This window comes from Thunnus albacares, chromosome 11 (assembly GCF_914725855.1).
Source record: "Thunnus albacares chromosome 11, fThuAlb1.1, whole genome shotgun sequence".
In the NCBI taxonomy this organism is placed as follows: Eukaryota; Metazoa; Chordata; class Actinopteri; order Scombriformes; family Scombridae; genus Thunnus; species Thunnus albacares.
Genome location: NC_058116.1, coordinates 13,971,418 through 13,990,087, shown reverse-complemented (window position 1 = coordinate 13,990,087; position 18,670 = coordinate 13,971,418). Strand labels below are relative to the sequence as shown.

Sequence of the window (18,670 nt, the reverse complement as noted above, 5' to 3'; positions counted from 1 at the left end):
TTCTGCACAACAAAAAAACAACAAAGAAAAAAAATCACAGTGTGTTGCAGAGACAGATGGTGCCAAATCGCACCACCCATTTGTGTTTTTTTTTATTCTAACAAGTGTAATTAAGCTGGGTTGCAGTTCCTCCAGCTATTGCAGCTACAGCCCCCATGCAGAGTTAAATTCACACTGCACAACAGGCACTAAGCATAAACAATCAAACCTGTTTCATTCAGCAGAAAATAAAACTTACCTGCAGCCAAACATTTGTAAGTTTTTTTTGTTTTCTGTCACTCTCTATAGCTTAACCCTCTCACTTAGTTGAAATATAAACTCCCTGCTTCCACAGTACCCATCCCAAAGCCTTTAAATTGTACAAATCCATAATTCAAGGGTAAGGTAAAAATAATTTTAAGTTTGGATAAAGGAACCCACCAAATTATATAAAATTATAAATTGGAGGATTATAAAGTGTTTGTGTGGAAAACTGGCCATAAGTTGTGAAACTAAACTAATTTGGCACCACATTCTTCATTCATTGAGCGAGCCATAGATTATGATAATTCACAGATGTACTTTGTGCCAAACAATACAATATGGTGTATTTAACCTGCAAGGCCCCGCTCACCTGTAAGGTAATCCAAACTTTCTAGCATTTTCTTCTCCCTTGTGAAGTCCAAAGCAAAAGTATCAAAGGTGTCATTTAAGTTTATTTCGGGTAACAGGATTTGAGAGGACGCCGTTGCCATAGAGACTCTGTAATACAGAAGTACATAATGAGGTGTTGTCACTTTTATACACTGTATCTATCCTTTGCTGACAATGTTGATGTTCACTGTTGCCTCACCTCTCGCAGATACTTTTAGCCGTCTGAAGGAAGCGAGTGTGGTCTGTCTCCTTGAGGGTTTGGTCAGCCTGAGTGATGAGGGAGGAGGATCTCTCAATGCACTGCTTGCAACTGGCTATCTGCTGGGCTAGTTTCCTCAGTCGCACAGCCTGGACAGAAAAAAAAGACATGCTGGATAGATTAATAGCTTGGTAAATAACCAACCAATGTGCAACCTGGGAGACACCAACCTGCCAGATGCTAGATTAGATTTTTCCCTGCCAATTTGAAAATCCTACTGGAGAAAAATCTGATTTACACCTTTGATAATTTTTTCAGTTGTGTAATACTCACAAGGCTGTGAGATTCAACCTGTTTAATAAGCTGGTATTAGAGGTGTATTTATGAAGCATCCCTTGTGACACACCAGGACTGTGACACACACACACACACATTCATCAAGGACTGTGACACACACACACACACCTCCACCCTCAGAGACTGTTACTACAGACACAATTTATAGACACAAACGTTTAGCATCTATTTATTAATATTTGTAGCATTCAACCTCTGTAAATTTGTTAATGTGTAAATTTAATTTAACTAGTGCCTAGTTGTACTTGCACAAGCGTTACTTTTTAAATGTTATGCTAGCACTGCTGTTTTCTGGTACAGCTGTTATATGTTTGCTATTTGTTTTATTTTAACTACACTGGAAAAGTCATGCAAAATGACAATAAAGATCATTCTTCTTCTAACGCTGCCATAGTAACCAGACCCTCCTATGTCCCCCCTCTGTGCCTCATTGGCTTAGTGGCTGATAGCAACCTCAAAACCTGACAGAAGGCACGCGGTGAGGAAGGAAAGAGTCCTCCTCCAGAGAGGGCGATCACAGGAAGCAGGGTTCATCTTACTCTGACACTGAACATGGCACAGCATGCCATGTGTCTAACATGGGGAAATGAAGGGAAATCATACAAAAGGCACAGGACATTTATATTAAATGTATGGACACTGTGCCAGAAGTACCCCAAAACAAGATGAGTATTTTAGTGGAAGCAGCTTGAAAAATATACAAAACCAAATAAAAGACTCTATCCAAACAAATCTGAGGACATGTTGCCATCAGCCAGCTGTAGAAGCGGAAGAAATAATGATTTTAAATAAGCAGAAATGTCAAAAAGCCTCCTCTGAATGTTTGATGCTTTGTGTGTTTTTTCATGCAACTATAGGCTTCCCTGCGCAAATAATAACTACAACACATATAAGGACATTTCTAATCGGAATGCAGTCTACAATTAGCAATACATCATTGTTGGATTAAAAACTTGTAACCCTAAATTTAGGCTATGCATGTTCCTCTCGGCGTTAAAAAAATCTACAACCATTGGGGTTTATATTCAAAACCAATAAGACAAATTCAAAAACTTGCGAATCCAAAAAAAAAGATATTTTAGTTTCTTAAAGCGAGACTATTACTACAGAAGAATCTAATTTGCTTTAGATTCTCTAAATTCAGGTGCTTTGAAGACATCATCATTCAGCGATCTGGCTGAGAGCGAATTAAACACTCCAAGCAGGAAACAAAAAACATGTCTCATGGTGAAGTGCACTGTGTTTTACTTCTTCTTTATATCAATAAAGTTGAGTTATACTTTTGTAATCAAATTCTTAAAATGTTTATCTGTGACGAGCTAAAATGTAGTGTAACAGTAGCATTACAGTAGCAGTAGAGAAGAGTAATAACGTTAGCGACACAGGTTCAGTAATGTCAAGAATATCTGTCTAATGTTAGCTAACATTAGCCACCGTCAGACCAAGTATGGCTGTAATAGAGTGTGTTTTATTCATTTATAAGAAGAAAAATGTTTTGGAGACATTTGGTTTTTACCCAACAACAATGATTTGTTAATGCTGCATTTTAATAAGAACAGTGTGCTCAGGTGTAGACTTGTAAGCTTGTTTGTCAGCTGTCAGCTAACAAGGTTATTAAGATACAAAAGGTGACAGACATTACCTTTCCCTCCTTTATCTTGGTAGCTATGATTTGTCTTCGCTGCTGTATGATATTAATCAGCAGGTCACACTCCTCAACCAGCTTGTTTTCTTGTCTTGATGCATTTACCTAGACAGGACGTAAGTAACAGTCAATAATGGAAGTGTTTTGGAAGTCATTTGCTTTGTCAATATGTTTTGCTCCACAGCTTCAGGTTCGTTTGATGAAATCGTTTTAGCATGCATTACAGACAGCATAATTAATCTTACACAAACCCCGTGTGACAGAAAAACCATATTAGAGTACAGTTCATGCCATTTTAAATCTATGTTAAGCAAGGATCAGTACTAAATGTACAGTGAGGTGATATAATGAACAAAATACAATATACCAGTTAATTGATAAATATTTGGCCTTCTGTTATTCATCTTTGACCTACCTAATGCTCAACTTGTTGCAAACTACATGCATATTAACTATAGAAACTATTGATTTACAGGCTAATAGGAGCTTAATCTTGTTGACATGATGAAAAGCCACTTTTCAGATACAACAATTCATCGCTATGTTAATAATTTAAGAAGTTATTGCCCATGAAATGTCACAGAGGCAAAGAGCCCCCATGTGAACAGGAACAGATAAACAACCTCACCTCCACGTGTTGGCAGGTTTGGATAAGTTTGCCCATCAGAGTTTCCAACTCACTGGTCCTCTTGAGTAGACTGCTGAGGTTGGAATCCAAGGCTTGCTGAAAAACAAAATTGAAAAAGAATATTTCATTACACACTGCCCCCCTGATCAAGCTATAAACAGGTGAATGAATCTCAGAGGAGAGTTAAGTGAATGGAAACATAGGGTTCATATCTGGCACGAGCACAGGAGAAGACAGACAACGCTGCCACTAAATATGACTGGCCACATTTCGTTTCCGATCAGTACGGAGCCCCCAGTCCTCCCTGTGTGCCAAAGATCCCATCATACTGCCTGCTGAGGCCATGGAGCTTAGCAGAGCATCTGCCAGTGATTTGGACCAACTAAACCCCGGCTGTGTAAATCACTGACTCAGATCAAAGGCTTATGTTTCAAACTTAATCTCTTACTGTAATTGGGTAGCATGATGACTCTGTACTGTGTTTGTACAAAATGTATTCCAATATCAAACATTATTCTTCTTGAATGAAGGATTTATGTGTTATTACATAACATTAAATTGTGCTTTATATGATTCAAATGACAAAAAAAGTTGTCCTCCCAAAATCTACTGTCATGGAAACACTCACATCACTTAAATATCACTCACAAATTGATTGGCAGGTGTTTTAATACACAAACCAACCCCAAAACAACGGCTAAATCTAAATTATCAGTCTTTTCTTATGTGGTGGCAGGACTATGTTTTAAATTTAATCAGTTAAAAAAGCTTATTTTAATCTATTATTACATCTATATAATTATATAGCCTATGTGAATAGGTCAGCCCGACTAAGCCTTTAAAGTGCACTATCCTGGGAATGACACTGTGAATCATCACGCAAGGTTTAAGAAAAATATATATTGATGAATTGATGTCTGAGATGGTTACACATTGTAAATGGTATGTAATCCAAGATGTATATAACATTCAATTCATCTCCATATGCTGAAAACACAATGTACAACTTCCTGATTCAAAAATTTTATAGGGACATTTCGATGGTCAAAAAGATATTTTTGAACATCAACAAATGCTGCAAATAATCAAAGAAGAGAACAAACAGCAAGAGAGGGAGGCCTGCAAAGATCCAAAGTTCAGAGCTTTCAGGTTACACGTTTCACATTGTGATTTCATAAGTTGTGTGCGTCGTGTGTACTAAAATAGCCAAGGCTTTATTTTACCACTCTCACAAATATGATTTATTTATATAGAAGAGGAGGTGATGAAAGCCATTTCAGATGCTGAGTACTAGGTAAAGGTGAGCCGAGTTCAAAACGAACGTAAGAGGCATAACATATTCATTCAATTGATGTTGAATATAGCCAAATGTATAAGCTTAAAACTCCCCGAGTTGTTTTTGTAGTTTGAATGTGATAGGTATCACATAAATAAAGCCATACAGAGAGAGGGATAGCAAATGAAAAAGAAAATGATGAAAGGAAGCATGAGAGACACAGTTTCTTCTACCATTTTTCATGTAGTGGATTTCTCCATGTGCCTAAAATACTCCTTCTCCTGCAACATTAATACCCTTTTTGTGTTTGGACAGATCTCTCTAATGGAGTTCTCTTTCCTAAAATCATTTAAACCTGATGCGAGGAAAGAATAGCGGCTTCCTTTTGTGTGTGAAAGCTTCTGGTCCCACACCTTTGCTTTGGCCAGTCTCTCTTCCTTCCTCTCTCAGTCCTGACAGGTCACTGTCAGGACTTGGAATTTTATCCTGTGTCAACATGTGAGATTTGTATCCATTGTCAAAGTTTGTCGCTTTATCCTGTGAGCACTACAGCTCCTGTTACACATGTGTGAGTTTTACTTTGTTATGGGCAGTTTGTGCCCTTATGATGGCTGAATTGCATTTAGCTGTTTCAGTTTCAGGATACTGGTATTGTACATGTGGGCTCACTGTCATGGTTCACTGAAGCACTTGAAGCTAATAGAACTTTTGTTAATGTTACTTTAACAGCTCTGTTTTTCCTGCTATGACAAGTCAAAATATCTGTTGTGAAACAGGCCTACTAAGCAGGTTCCAGGCCTGTTTTTAACATAGATGGTTGGGCCCACACCCTTTGATAAAAATAACATATATGTAGCGCACACATACATAGCATGTGTGTGTGTGTCACACTGTGTGTCTCAATAAAGTGGAAGACACAATATTCTATGAAATGTATAAAGCAATGGTATTTTATAGTTAATTGCTAACAGGTTAGCAGAAAAAGCTTTTCACATAGGCCTGTTAAAATTTCATAATGTGGTATAGCAGATACTGTAAAGTGGTGCTTTGCAAACATGGTGTACTGTAGCCCAGTTGCCTACCAGTACTACTCTAAGGTTTTTATGAACAGTAATCATGAAGTAATACAATAATACAAAGACATATGAAAGTATAGTTTATCCAAAATGTGTGTCTTTAGAGCTGTTGCTAAGATAATTAATGCTGTATAATACAGTCTTTTAAATATTCTTTAAAACATGCACAGACTGAACTACATATCATTATTTTTTTACCAACATTATGTTTTTGTCCAAGCTGTCCATTTTTCCACTATTACTAATAATAGATATGGCAGCACTATGGACCAGTGGTTAGCACTTTAACCTTGAGTTTCATTCATAAATTTCTGCATGTTCTCGCTATGTATACATCAGTTTCTTCCTGATGTTTCAAATGAAGTTGAAACTTCAAATTGCCCATAGATAGAAGAGTTTTGCCTGTTTATATGTGACAGTTAACCCTTTCACTCATGGTATGTTGGAATAAACTCGATCCCTTCCTTTGACCCTGAATAGGACTAAATTGACATAAAAATAGGTGGTGGATAGATAATAACTGATAGAATACCTGACCAGGGTCATGTTATAAAGTGCAAAAAACTGCCTAAAGAGATTACACTGCGTTTCACTTGGATGCACACATGTGCACACACTTATGCCTTTACAATATCACAATATCCCTTTGTGTGGAAAAGTCTGGGAAATGTGAGGCACTGTAGCTGTAAACATGTGTTTGGAAAAAATCAACAAATATGAACAGGCTCAGCTGCATGCCACCTGGGTCCTGGCCTGCTTGCCATGAGAAAAGAAAACAATGTTTCTCTTCCTTTCTGTTTATAGAAAAACTCTCTTCTCTAAGATGGGAATTGCTTGTTTCTTCTGTCAATATAAGGTCAGCAAGATACAAAAGCAAATAAAAACATCAAATAGCAGAATATATTCCATTATAAAATTGCATCAAGCAATTGAAAATATAAATCAGAGAAAAAAGATCATAGCTTGTAAATCTATAAGAAGATAAAGCAGACTCGCCTTCGGATTCATCCAGTATCCAAATGTCTTGGAGAATGTCCGTATTAAAGGAGAAAGAACAATACAATAACTACTACATCAAATAATGAAAACACAAAGCAGAATATTACTTGCACATTAATAACCAGCGAGACTACATTCCCTTTACTTTATGTGGCTGACCAGGTGTAATGAGCGCAGAATGTGTTTCACTCTCATTTCACTCATTCTGTTGTTTTTCAAAGAATAACAACACCAATAGAAGCCCTTGATAAGTGACGTTCAGGTTTCATAAGATAAACCTGTCCCTGAATGTGGAATTAAAGAAATAATGCTGATCACCTGGTCTGCCTCCTGGTGTGAATGATCACGCCCCACACAGAGAAAGCGGCCAGGAGATTTCTGCACAACGACAGCATGATCAAACAAAGGAGACAGGTTAAGACGGGTCCTCTGACCTATCTTGCCAAATATATTGCAAAAGATTGCTGCATCCCAGTTCCACTGTGATCAAGCATTGTGAAAGAGAGGAGCAGGCACAAAAGGGTTTTGAGTGAAACTTTAGATACAGTAAACCCCCCCACCCACCCTTTTTTTTGTGAGTCATGCATGAAACACTGTGAGTGTTTGTGAAAACAAGGAGGATCCTCATTTTAAGTTTCATGCAGTGTATGCCATGCAGTTCTCAGGATATACTTTAGGATAGCAAACTTCAGCTGGACTGAAGAGCTCAAACCAGCTCAATCCATTGAGTGAAAGACCTTAAAGTAGTGGATATTTTGATTTTGATTTTGAGCCTTGCTTGAATTGTGTTAAATGGCGTGATGCTAACTTTCTATTTGCCTTGTGGTTAAGTATGAAATGATCCCATGACTTCCAAAAATCGAACTCTCGCTCACACCTACAATGGAAGGAACGCAGAGCCTCCTTTTTACACGTTCCAGCTACAGTAACAGCATCTTGTCATGGCTTATTGATGTTAATGCATCTGCTGAGAGCGAATATTTCCACTTAACCTAAAACTGTGAAAGCAGTCTCTTGCTTTGGCTGTCATTACATTTTAAACTGTCCAAGAGAGACCCAGTCCTCCAAGGCTTTTTCATGAATATTCCTCACATGCATTTAACTGGAAGGCGTTACTAGTGAAAATGTTTATCTTAATTTCTGAGTCCATTACCGTCACACGCATTACTGTCAAATGTAACTGAAAGAGTTTGTAGAGTTTGTTATTTTGTATTGGTCATCATACAGTAGGTAGTTTATTGTGTTTATACTGTGCTGCAGATTGTCTTACTTTCCAATAAATTATTCAGCATCTACTTATTTATAATTGCAAGCAGGATTACATTTTATTTATTGAGTGGCAGATCATTTGCATTATTTACATAATTTTCCTTTCACAGAAGATACTAACTTACTAAATTTTTAACAAAATTATGTCAGAAGCTTCACTCTTCTTATAGTACAACTGGTTCAGCTAAACTGCACGGTTTTAAAGCAATTGAAGAGATTTTGGGTTATAGTAACATAATACCCCAAAATAATAATATTGAATTTATGCTGTGAGCAACTTTTTTTAAAATATGCTGATGAACTGCGAGTTATCTCTCAATCGCTAAAACCAAGCAGTAGAAAAGGTCACTTTTGATTACATATTTCATATATAAAATGGATATTATCAGGTCATATCTGTTTGTGCACCTGTCATACAAGGATAAGCTGAAAACAGGCTTTGAAAGAATGCAGAAATCAGATTTTATCAGCTCTGTGCAGATAAAATAAAGAGTAGGAACTGTTTTTTTTTCAGCACATCATACTGTAGATCTCCACGCATTCCTCTAACTACAGATCATTTCTTACCTTGAGTTTCTCATATCGGTCACTGAGGGCTGCTACCTGGTGGTCCCGGTGTCGGCCAACCAGCTTGCACAAGGCACAGATCAACTGTTCATCTGTCACACAGTACATGTTGACCTTCTCATCCTCATGTTCCAGACACATGAGCCCACGCAGATGGGAATCCAGCAAGGGCTCGATTAGACGGTGGCCCGTGAAAGGCTTCTTGTTTGGGTGGGTGGCTTTGAGACACTCTTCACAGTATGACACCTCACAGGTCACACAGGTCTTCACAGCATCCTGTGGAGGGTCCTGCTCACAGAACTGACACTGCACCCTGTCGCTGGGAGATGTCATGGCTTTGCTGTTGGGGATGGTTCGCTCACGCCGAGTCTCGTTAGGAGAATTAGGTCCACTTAGAGAAGCCTTCTGGTAGCGGTCGATGATGTTCTGCAGAGTTACGTTACGTTTGAGTCCCTCTAGGCCCCTCTGGTTGAGGGTGATGACATAGCGACAGGTTGGGCACTGAAAGGCGCTGATAGACTGAATTGGCTCGCTGGGGGTGCAGTGAGAGACTAGGATGCGATGGGCACAGTTGAAACAAAGGCTATGAGCGCAGGGCAAGAGCAGCGGGTCCTCGAAGAGCTCCAGACAGATTGGGCAGGTCAGCTCCGACTCCAATGTTTCCATTTTCAGGCAAAACAAAGTGGGGTTGTCAGCGAAATCCAGGGAAGCTGATCAGCTATCTGCAAAGATGACACAGACATGAATTTAAAAAACTGGGACAACTATAAAAAGTTCTTCAATAGGAGGTAATGTCCCCTCAACATGTCCAGCTTTAGACATTAAGGTTACTTGGGGGGAACAAAGTGAATAAAACAGACATCATGCATTTTCCTTCTTTGTTATCAAGTGCTTATCATAATAAAATCAAAATGATTCATCTCCGCCTTGAGTTTCATTAAATTTCCTTTGCAAACTAGATGTGAATTATGAATATAAATACTATGTAAATATTTGTAAAAGAAATCTGATTATGGAAATGAAGCAAATTGGGGAAATAAAATAAACAAGCAGAATACTTAAACAAAAACATGTGTCTCCACATTAGAAATGTATCAGAATGCTGTATGGTCTGTTTGGCTGGACTTACAACTTAGAAAATGCGGCAGTGGCTCATTTTAATTTGGCACAGGAGCAGTCTAGCCTGTCCCAATGTGTTCCTCTCTATACTGTAGCCCGAAGGCCAGCAGGCCAGCGAGGACTGACAGCTCAGCCAAGCAGAAGTCTATTGGCCTGCTTGCTGATGAGTGGAGCTCCACGCTATCACAGACACTAAGCCTTTGTTCATGGCCGGTCAGACACCCCAGCTGCGAGTGGACACACTGTGCTCACAGCGTCTCTCTATGTGAACTCTCTACCTCCACTCATTATGTGTGAAGAAGGCAAAAGCTCATTATTAGGACACTCGGGCACAAGTAGCCTTTTGAAGTTGTGAGGATACAGCAATTACCTCTGAGCTACAGACCTGGGTTTGTTCTTTCCATTCTATTCAGATTCAACCATCCCGCTGTACTGTACCAGACAAGAGGCAATTGTTGCACTTGTCTCTTGTGACAGTGATGCATCTGTGGGCCTTTGTCTCTATGCTATTTTGTTCTTTACAGACAAAGTGAGCAAGTTCAGGTGTCTTCAAGTTATTATTGAGGATCAAAGACAACCTCTCCACTATGCAAACTACTCATAAACATGCAAAATCAAGCCTTTGGCACCTATATTGTTATTAGAGCCTCTATTATCCATTAATATATTCTCTCTAAAATTTTAGATACTGTTAATTTTACACACAATATTTTGGTTTCAGTTTTAAATAATGTTTGCATAATCCTTAACGTATTCATGCATATATATATACTGCAAATAGCATAAAAGCAAACTCATCTCTACAAAAAAATAAAACTCTGGCACATGAAACTACTTAACTTTATCTATTTGTTTGACAGGGTTCTTCTTGAGATTCAAGACAACATCACATCATTTTTTAGCAAAACTATCAGCTACAACATAGTTGTTACTGTACTTTCACAGGTCTTGTCAAACAGGTTTAGTTAAGACCTAATTCAAGCAGGCTATCCTAACTACAACATGAACAAAGAGCTTTGTATGACAAACACAATGCAAAAAGACACTAATCCTGTGATGTCATTGCCTACGGTATAAAATATCCTGAAGTTCAAGAGAGCTTGTAAAAGAACACCGTGGCAAAACTGTGTTACAGCATCAAAGTACATTACGCACTCCTGAAAGCTCCTCCATTCATACACAGTTTACTTTACCCACCGATGGATTTCGCCCCACTTTGCACTGCCGAGACATTTCTGCTGAAGGAAAACTTCTGACCTGAATCATGAAAATATGTTCATGACAACAAATGCACCAGCCATAAACCCCCAACGTGCTGTAAAGATGGGCATCCAGATGGCACAAGTCTCCACAGCACAGTAATCTTGCAGCAGAGCTGTCATTAGGCAAGAGATTGAGCAAGAGGTAGCAAGCACAACAGGAAAAGTTGCCCGACAATTCCAGGAAAGCCAGCTCCACCTACAGCTGGAGAGCTGGCCAGTACTGGAAGAAGACAAGAGCGAGAGCGAGAGAGAGAGAGTGCGTGTGTGTGTGTGTGTGTGTATGTGTGTGTGTGTGTGTGTGTGTGTGTGAGAGAGAGAGAGAGGGGGGGAGAGAGAGAGAGAGAGAGAGTGTGTGTGTGTGTGTGTGTGTGTGTGTGTGTGTGTGAGAGAGAGAGAGAGAGAGAGAGAGAGAGAGAGAGAGCGAAAGAGAAAGAGAGTCATAATCGGCAAATAAGCGAGGCACAGGATTGTGCAGAGTCCCGGCCCATGTCCTCACAGGCAGGTTAGTGTCCTCTCAGCCCAGCCCATTCAGAAATTCAAAGCGTCAGGATCAGTTTCAGGTTTACTTGTGTGCGTGACCATCCCTCTGCCCCAAGCAGCACAATGCTGTTGACTGGAACTTTTCTTGGCTCTGCCACCAGGGATTCAAAGAGAAAAGCTGAGAGGATACAACATAACTGAGGGGGAGCAGGACTCATCTGTAAAGTGGGACAGTGGTATGCGCTTCCCTCAGTATCTAACAAACAAGGTGATGTGGAATCAGCAAACAGTCTGTTGTCTTTTTCTCCAGATACTTAGATATGTCTCACAAATGTTACAATTCAAACACAATTTACCTCAAAATAGCTGAAAGGTTAAACACTGACTAGCTTAGAACATTTCCATCAACCTCCAGAAAGCAAAAAGTGAAGTCTGCTCTCTGACAGATAAGACAACAAATGAAGACACTATGCAACATCATCTGCTACATCCAAGATTGTCCCAGTTGGCCCTCATGTGGAAATCACCGAGGTACCATCTGCTTACCATGTGCCTCTATTTCCAGACACACCCCTGCTATGCTCCATTTGAATCCTCCTGTCACTCAAAGGAGTCCCCAGAGTGACTATCCCCTCTGATAGACAGATACACACTGTAAATATTAAAGGCGTGCTAAAGTTCAGACAAAGCGGTGGGTGTGAGCTACATCGCTTAGGAGATGCACATGGGAATGTGACTGGCATTCCCTGGGTTTCTTCTATATAGTCTCCAACTGAGAAGGAATTTAGTATCATGTGATTAGTGAGACGAACTCAGTATTCGAAGAGAACCAGAAAAAAAGATTTTGAGTTGTTCTTTTGAAAACAGTTATGATCTTAGTCTTCCTCTCTTCTACTCAAAGAATACTCATATGTTCACAAGGTTCAAAAGATTTTTTTAAGATTGAAAAGCATTATTAGCAAGATCATTTTCATTATCAATTAATCTGCCAATCATTTTGTCTATAAAAACCCTATAAATACTGAAAAATGTATTATACTTTACCACAGCCCAAGGTGACGTCTTCAAATGTCTTATTTTGTCCGACCAACCATCCAAAAATCAGATATATTCAGTTTACTATCACGTATGACAAAAGAAAAGCAATAAATTCTCACAATTGAGAAGCTAGAATCAGCAAATGTTTAGTATTTTTGCTTAAAAATAGACTAAAATGATTATTCGATTATCAAAATAGCTGCCATTTAATTTTCTGTTGATCGACTAATTGATTAATAGACTAATCATTGCAGGTCTAGTAATATGTATATGGTGGTGACCAAACAGATTCACAGTTGACGTTGCTCACTTACAACAGATAGATGAGCTAAGAATTGTAATGCTGTCTTAAAGACAAGAAAAATACTAAAGTTCTGTCATATCACAAGATCAATATTAAATGTATTGGCTGGCTCTAATTACTTGTACAACCACGTTTGACCAACAATATTCAGTCAAGGCTGGAAGAGTACGGTGTCTGCTAACCAACGAAAAGTCTAAGTAAATGTCCTTCTTCTGGGCTCACTTCATATAAATTTAATTGCTCCGTAGTTTACGGCAGAGCAGAATTATGAATCAGAGTGCTTAATGCTGAGTATTAGCAGATGTGACAGGTGTGAGACATATGCACTCATCGCAATTGCGTGAGTCTTTGTCAAAAGACAAACTAAACATTTGGAGTTTTATTTGATTAGGAGGTAATGGGTCATTTGGAGATGAAACAATAACAATCTCAAAGACAGGAAGACAATTTCTTGCTCAAGCACTTTCTTTAATCTATTCAGTTCTGGTCTTTTATCACCCTTGACGATGGCTGTGAACCATGTATTCAGGGACTAGAAGAGTATGATTGCTCTTTGTCTTCTTTCCTGGGGCAGACACCTAACATATTTATCTGTAATCCTGTCTTCGCAGCATAGCTGTGACCAATATGTGGCCTGTTGCTGCTCCCTAAAGCAGCCAACTCAGCAGCAGCCCACTCTGGCCTAAAGTGATTTACAGCAATAGGAGCACAAGCCAGCTGATTAGACTGACAAATGTACCTGATCTGCAGCTGCACACATTACTGAAAGCCTGGTCCTGACCAATATCCATTAATACTGTTATTTAAATAATTATAGAGGACAAGTTAATTATATATCTAAACATTTGGGCTATCTATCAAATAGGAGTACATGGATATACAAGATGGCTTCCGGTGGCACAAGCTACAGCATGGCATCATAAGATACAGCTCAGGTATCAGCCAAATAAAATCTCCGAAATTCAAGTATTTTAGTTCTCTAAACCGGATTCAAACTGAAAGGAAAATGAACAGGGACAAATATAGAAAAATAGGCAAGAGAATAACAACAATCATAACAATAACAACCAATAATGATCAATAATGCCAAAAGTCCCATAATGTACAATAATTTGATCATTTTGTGACACACTAATCAGTCTAAGCTATCTCATTTTATTAATTTCCCAACACGATCGGGATAGTAAAAACATGGATCCTACATCTGTGTTTTCGCATCTCTTCTCATGTTATGTCTTTCCAGCCAAGTCTGGCTGTCATTCTCCTGTGAGAGATAGCTCACTGCTGCATCCATGTGAAAAAAAAGTAAAGAAAATGAGTGCTGAACAAGAAGGTGAGGACTGTAAGGACAAAAGAGAGGTGAAGAAGAGGGTAGAGTTGTTGTTGGAACAGCCAAAAAGTAAGTATTACCAACAGACATACAGGAATGTTTTTGTTCCTTAGTTTATTGAACAGCTATGCTTTTGTTTTCAATGTTGGAACACTTTTATTTGAGTGAGTCCCGAAAGACTACCTCCTTCCACATATCATATAACTACACCAGCAATTTTTTATTTCTATTTTTTAAAACAATGTGGCTAGATTTGTAGGCAGTGTCAAAAAGTTCTTCGCCTTAATAAATACATGTTTTCTGAAATTACACATTTACACCTATTTGTTCTACATTTGGTTATGACTCACGTCCGATAATTTTCCTCAAAGTACAACAATTTAAAGCCTCTGGTACAATACTTCAACATTTCCCATCTGGCAACACTGACCATTAGCAAAGCCTGCTCAGGGGAAAATGGTGACTCTGAAGACAAAGGGGGCACAGCAGCTACACTCAGCTCGATTTGTAAAGTGGTGAGTGAAGTCATGGCTAAAGGGATGAGCGACTTGAAGTCATATATGAGAAAAGAAATATTGACAGGATATGAAAGTACAGCTCGATGACCTGACTACTTAAATCGACCAGAAAATACAAGATGCCGCTGGCCAAATCAAGAAAGCCATCCATCATGGCAGAAACAGAAAAGTGAGACATTGAAGTTAAAGAGACTTTAATCTAACTACTCAACAACCAACAACCAGGACAAACTGTCGGACCTGGAAGATCACTCCCAGAGCAACAACATTTGTATATATGGTGTCCCAGAAAATGTTGTGGACACGTCCATGCACATGTTTGTTCGAGGGCTTAATTAAGACAGAACTTTTATCAGGGAAAAGAACTAAGAAATGAAAGGGCTCATCAAGCACTGGCCCCCAAACCACAAGCTGATATACCACCGCACTCAATTGTGGTTTGGTTCCTGCAGTTTACAACTTTGGAGAAAGTCCTGCATGCTGCCTTGAAGAAGAAGAATATTTATGTGCAGGACAGGGTGTATTTCAACCATGACTATGCTGAGGAGGTGTAACAGAAGAGAAAGGAGTACGCTTCAATCAAGCAGATGCTTAAGGAAAACAAAAGCTGCTTCTAAACCCTGCTAACCAAGACACCTCAACTCTAGCACCGTCACCTACTGTACAACAACGCTTTCGAAGCAGTGGAGGATATGGCCAAGCGAGGCTTTTTGGTGGGACCTATCTGAGCAAGACTGAAATGACACATTTACACTCAGTGTTTCACCAGTAACTCACTGATCTGGAGGGATTTTTGTTGGAAGAGCTTGATTTGGTCCTTTATAACACCAAAATAGAAATCCAAATTAACTGGGACCAAGCACCCTTGCTGGAGGGAGTGTGGATCAATGCAAGTGGACCATGCCCACATATTTTGGTTGCGTCCATGTATTCAACCTTTTTGTGGGACGTATAATGTCTAGGATCCTGGGCCTTAACATGGATGTGTCATTTTTCTCTCTGTATCTTGTAGATACACCTGAAGGCTTATGTAAAGATGATGCCTACCTTCTGAAGATTTTCTTGGTTGCATGTAAAAAAGCTGTCAGAAATAAAAGCTGTGAGAAATCCTCCTGCTGTGGACCTTTTCACAGGAATTGTCAATTATATACGCTCCATGGAAAAGATGACTTATACCCTTCGTCTACAGAAAAACACAGGGGAAAAATACTGAAGGAAATGGGACTGTTACTTACAGGAAACAGATACTGATTAGGGTTTTTTAATTGATTTTTCTGTCCCTTGTACATTAAGCAGCAATGCTACATATTGAAATCCCTGCATAATGAAGTGTACCCGTCTACCTCTCTCTGATATTTGTTGATACCAAGCAAGACCTCATGTTCCCTTCCCCATATGTTTGCATATTAAACTTGAAATGTTATTAAAAATAAAAAGTAAAACAAAAACAGGATTACATGGAGAAGTTTAACAGTTTCATATGTTTTTGTTGTGCACACACATCTGGCAAACTGATGTTAACAGACATTAAATTGTAATGAAAGTAAGAGATCAACTTTCCACTCAGAGGCTTGAGCTTCCTTCCCGACTGAACAGGATGTTCTATAATGAAGCTCCAGATGAAGAAATAGCACTGAAATATATAATGTAGACTACGTAATATCTGAAGCTAATGAGTTTCTTACAGAGCAAGAGCTTGAAATGGAGGTCTAAAGGTCAGTCAAACAAGTTATTTTTTCCTTCCTCTCTCCGCATGCTTACTGTCTGTGCTGTACAGGTCACCCTGGTCAGCATCAGAAGCTGCACCAAACTCTCATTTCCTCTCCGCGGCTTGGCAGGTGGCATCAGTGGGGAAACACTGTATCCTTCCCACAACCACAGGAACTTTTACAGAATGTGACTTTCCAGGCAGACTGCTGCAGCCTGTTGCCTCGAAACTCAGACACAGGAAATATGTCACCGGGCTCGAAACTAAAAGTAAGCATTACGCATTTTCTAAAAATCAAAATGGGTAAACCACTACGTGTTTATCCATCGTACTTTATATATAGACCAGCAATTTGCAGACATCACAAAACAACAAGAATGATGTTTTGGTATTGTGGGAAACACTCACAGAGCACCACCGTGTGGCTGATTTATAAAATACAGCACACATCTATCCCAAAACAGAAGAAACTTGGCCTACAATGAAAAAGGCCAAGATTGCTTGGTGACATTATACATTTACAACTCCAGAATATCTGTAAATAAAATAATTTTGTATTTTTTGGTAATCAATTTTAAGTAAATTTTAAGTAAATTAATAACAACATCATAATAATATAATAATAATAAATAAAATAATATATAATAATAATGCCATCATCATTATTATTCACTAATCTGCAAAAAACCTTACCATTTTCTACAAACTAATGGTACAATGTACTCTTTAAAGACCTCCATATGTTTCCATGGTGACAGCTAGATATCTATTTGTCACACTGGTGATCAAACGCAGCGCAGTCTAGTGGGAAGATGTCTTACGTTCCTCCTCACAGGAACAAGATAAGTTACTAATTAATAAGGGGAACTTCAGACCCAACTGCAACGTCCCAGTTTTACCCTTCATTAGCCTCATGTAAAATGACTAGTATACGCTTTTAACTTAAGCTTGTCTAAAATTGTGTCCAGATGTATTGACACTACATATATGAACATAGCAGACAAGAAATGTATGTATCTTTTATCTTATCAGTGGAGTATTTTGTGGGTCAAAGGTTACCAGATTAAGGATGAAAGGCTGGTTTATCTCTCCTAGCACTGTGGTGGATGTCTCAGTTTGAGTAAAGGTAATAAAAAACTTCTATGATGGAATGGAGAAGAATAGCATAATGTTGCAACGAGTGCTACCGCAAATTATATTATTTTCTTTTAGATAGAGTCCATGTAGAAGTATATGTGTATTGTAGGAAACTCTGAACAGCTGCTTTGACACTGTAAAGTTACTTTGGCTACTCCCACTCTCTTTGACGCTTTTAGTCACAAAATTCCCCTCAGCCTTCCCAGTAGGTCATCTTACCCCTCAAGTATTATTCAGCTCAAAACATGAAGGAATCTGTGAACACAACAAAGCCAAACAACCTCAGCACTTGAACAGAGCCCTGGAGCCTGGAGGCTTAGAAACATATGATGACTCAATGTTTTTGCAAAACACAGAGTCACCGAAAGTACAGACTGCATGCACATTGAGGCTTTTAAGTTTAGAATGACCCTCAGACTTACCCGCCACATGATTACATCCATAAACAGGCAGGAGAGGGAAGAGCCACCTTTAAGGTCAGTCAGTGTGGATATTTGGGCTCTGCAAAGCTGATCCACTGCGGTGGTCTGAACTTTGAGTAGTGACTCGTCTTTCCTAGTGTCTTACGTGAGTTTCTGACCCTCTAAGCCTGTTCTCTAAGCCTACACTGAAAACCAACAGGATCGAAACTTTCCAGCCTTCCTCTGCTCTCACTGAGAACTGTACCTACCCCATTTAGACACAGAGGGCTGCAAATTGTTGCAATAGCCAATCATATGAAAGGGGCAGGACTTCTGCAGAGTAGATCTATCACTCTGGGCTATCAGAGCATGGAGTGTTGCCATGATTTTCAACAAAGCTGTTTTTGTCATCCTCAAAAAAACATCTTCCAAACATCTCATCCCCACACCACAAGAAACAGCAATTAATTAATGACACACTCTTTCTTGTTTTTTTGCCTAATTGGTATAATGACATTCACAGGTGCAGCTAATATCAACTGTATTCAGTCCAAATCTGAACTGCTATATATTTATCCTTATTAGTTTATTGCAGTAGGAATATAGTTGGAAAATAGTGCAGGAGCAATCATTGATCAGGCTTAGTCTATGTCAATGGCCCAATGCTGACATGGATGAACAGACAACTCGCAACCACATTCTGATGTTGGTTGACATGTTCATT

General features: G+C 39.0%; 1 protein-coding gene across 6 annotated transcripts in view; it reads right to left on the bottom strand.

Annotated features, from left to right (window-relative positions):
• Positions 1-18,670, bottom strand: part of mid1 (midline 1) — a 28,871-nt gene that overhangs the window by 2,594 nt on the left and 7,607 nt on the right. For 3 of the 6 annotated variants that reach the window (XM_044366430.1, XM_044366428.1, XM_044366431.1), the window contains exons 2-7: positions 8,650-9,371; positions 7,132-7,191; positions 3,463-3,558; positions 2,832-2,939; positions 833-981; positions 614-741 (exon numbers count right to left, since the gene is read on the bottom strand). In XM_044366430.1, coding sequence (XP_044222365.1) covers positions 614-741; positions 833-981; positions 2,832-2,939; positions 3,463-3,558; positions 7,132-7,191; positions 8,650-9,315 — 1,207 coding nt within the window. In that variant the 5' untranslated portion in view covers positions 9,316-9,371. Of the gene's footprint in view, positions 1-613; positions 742-832; positions 982-2,831; positions 2,940-3,462; positions 3,559-7,131; positions 7,192-8,649; positions 9,372-10,965; positions 11,141-17,967; positions 18,194-18,670 lie in introns of those variants that run through there. The other 3 variants (XM_044366427.1, XM_044366429.1, XM_044366432.1) reach the window with 3 other exon arrangements.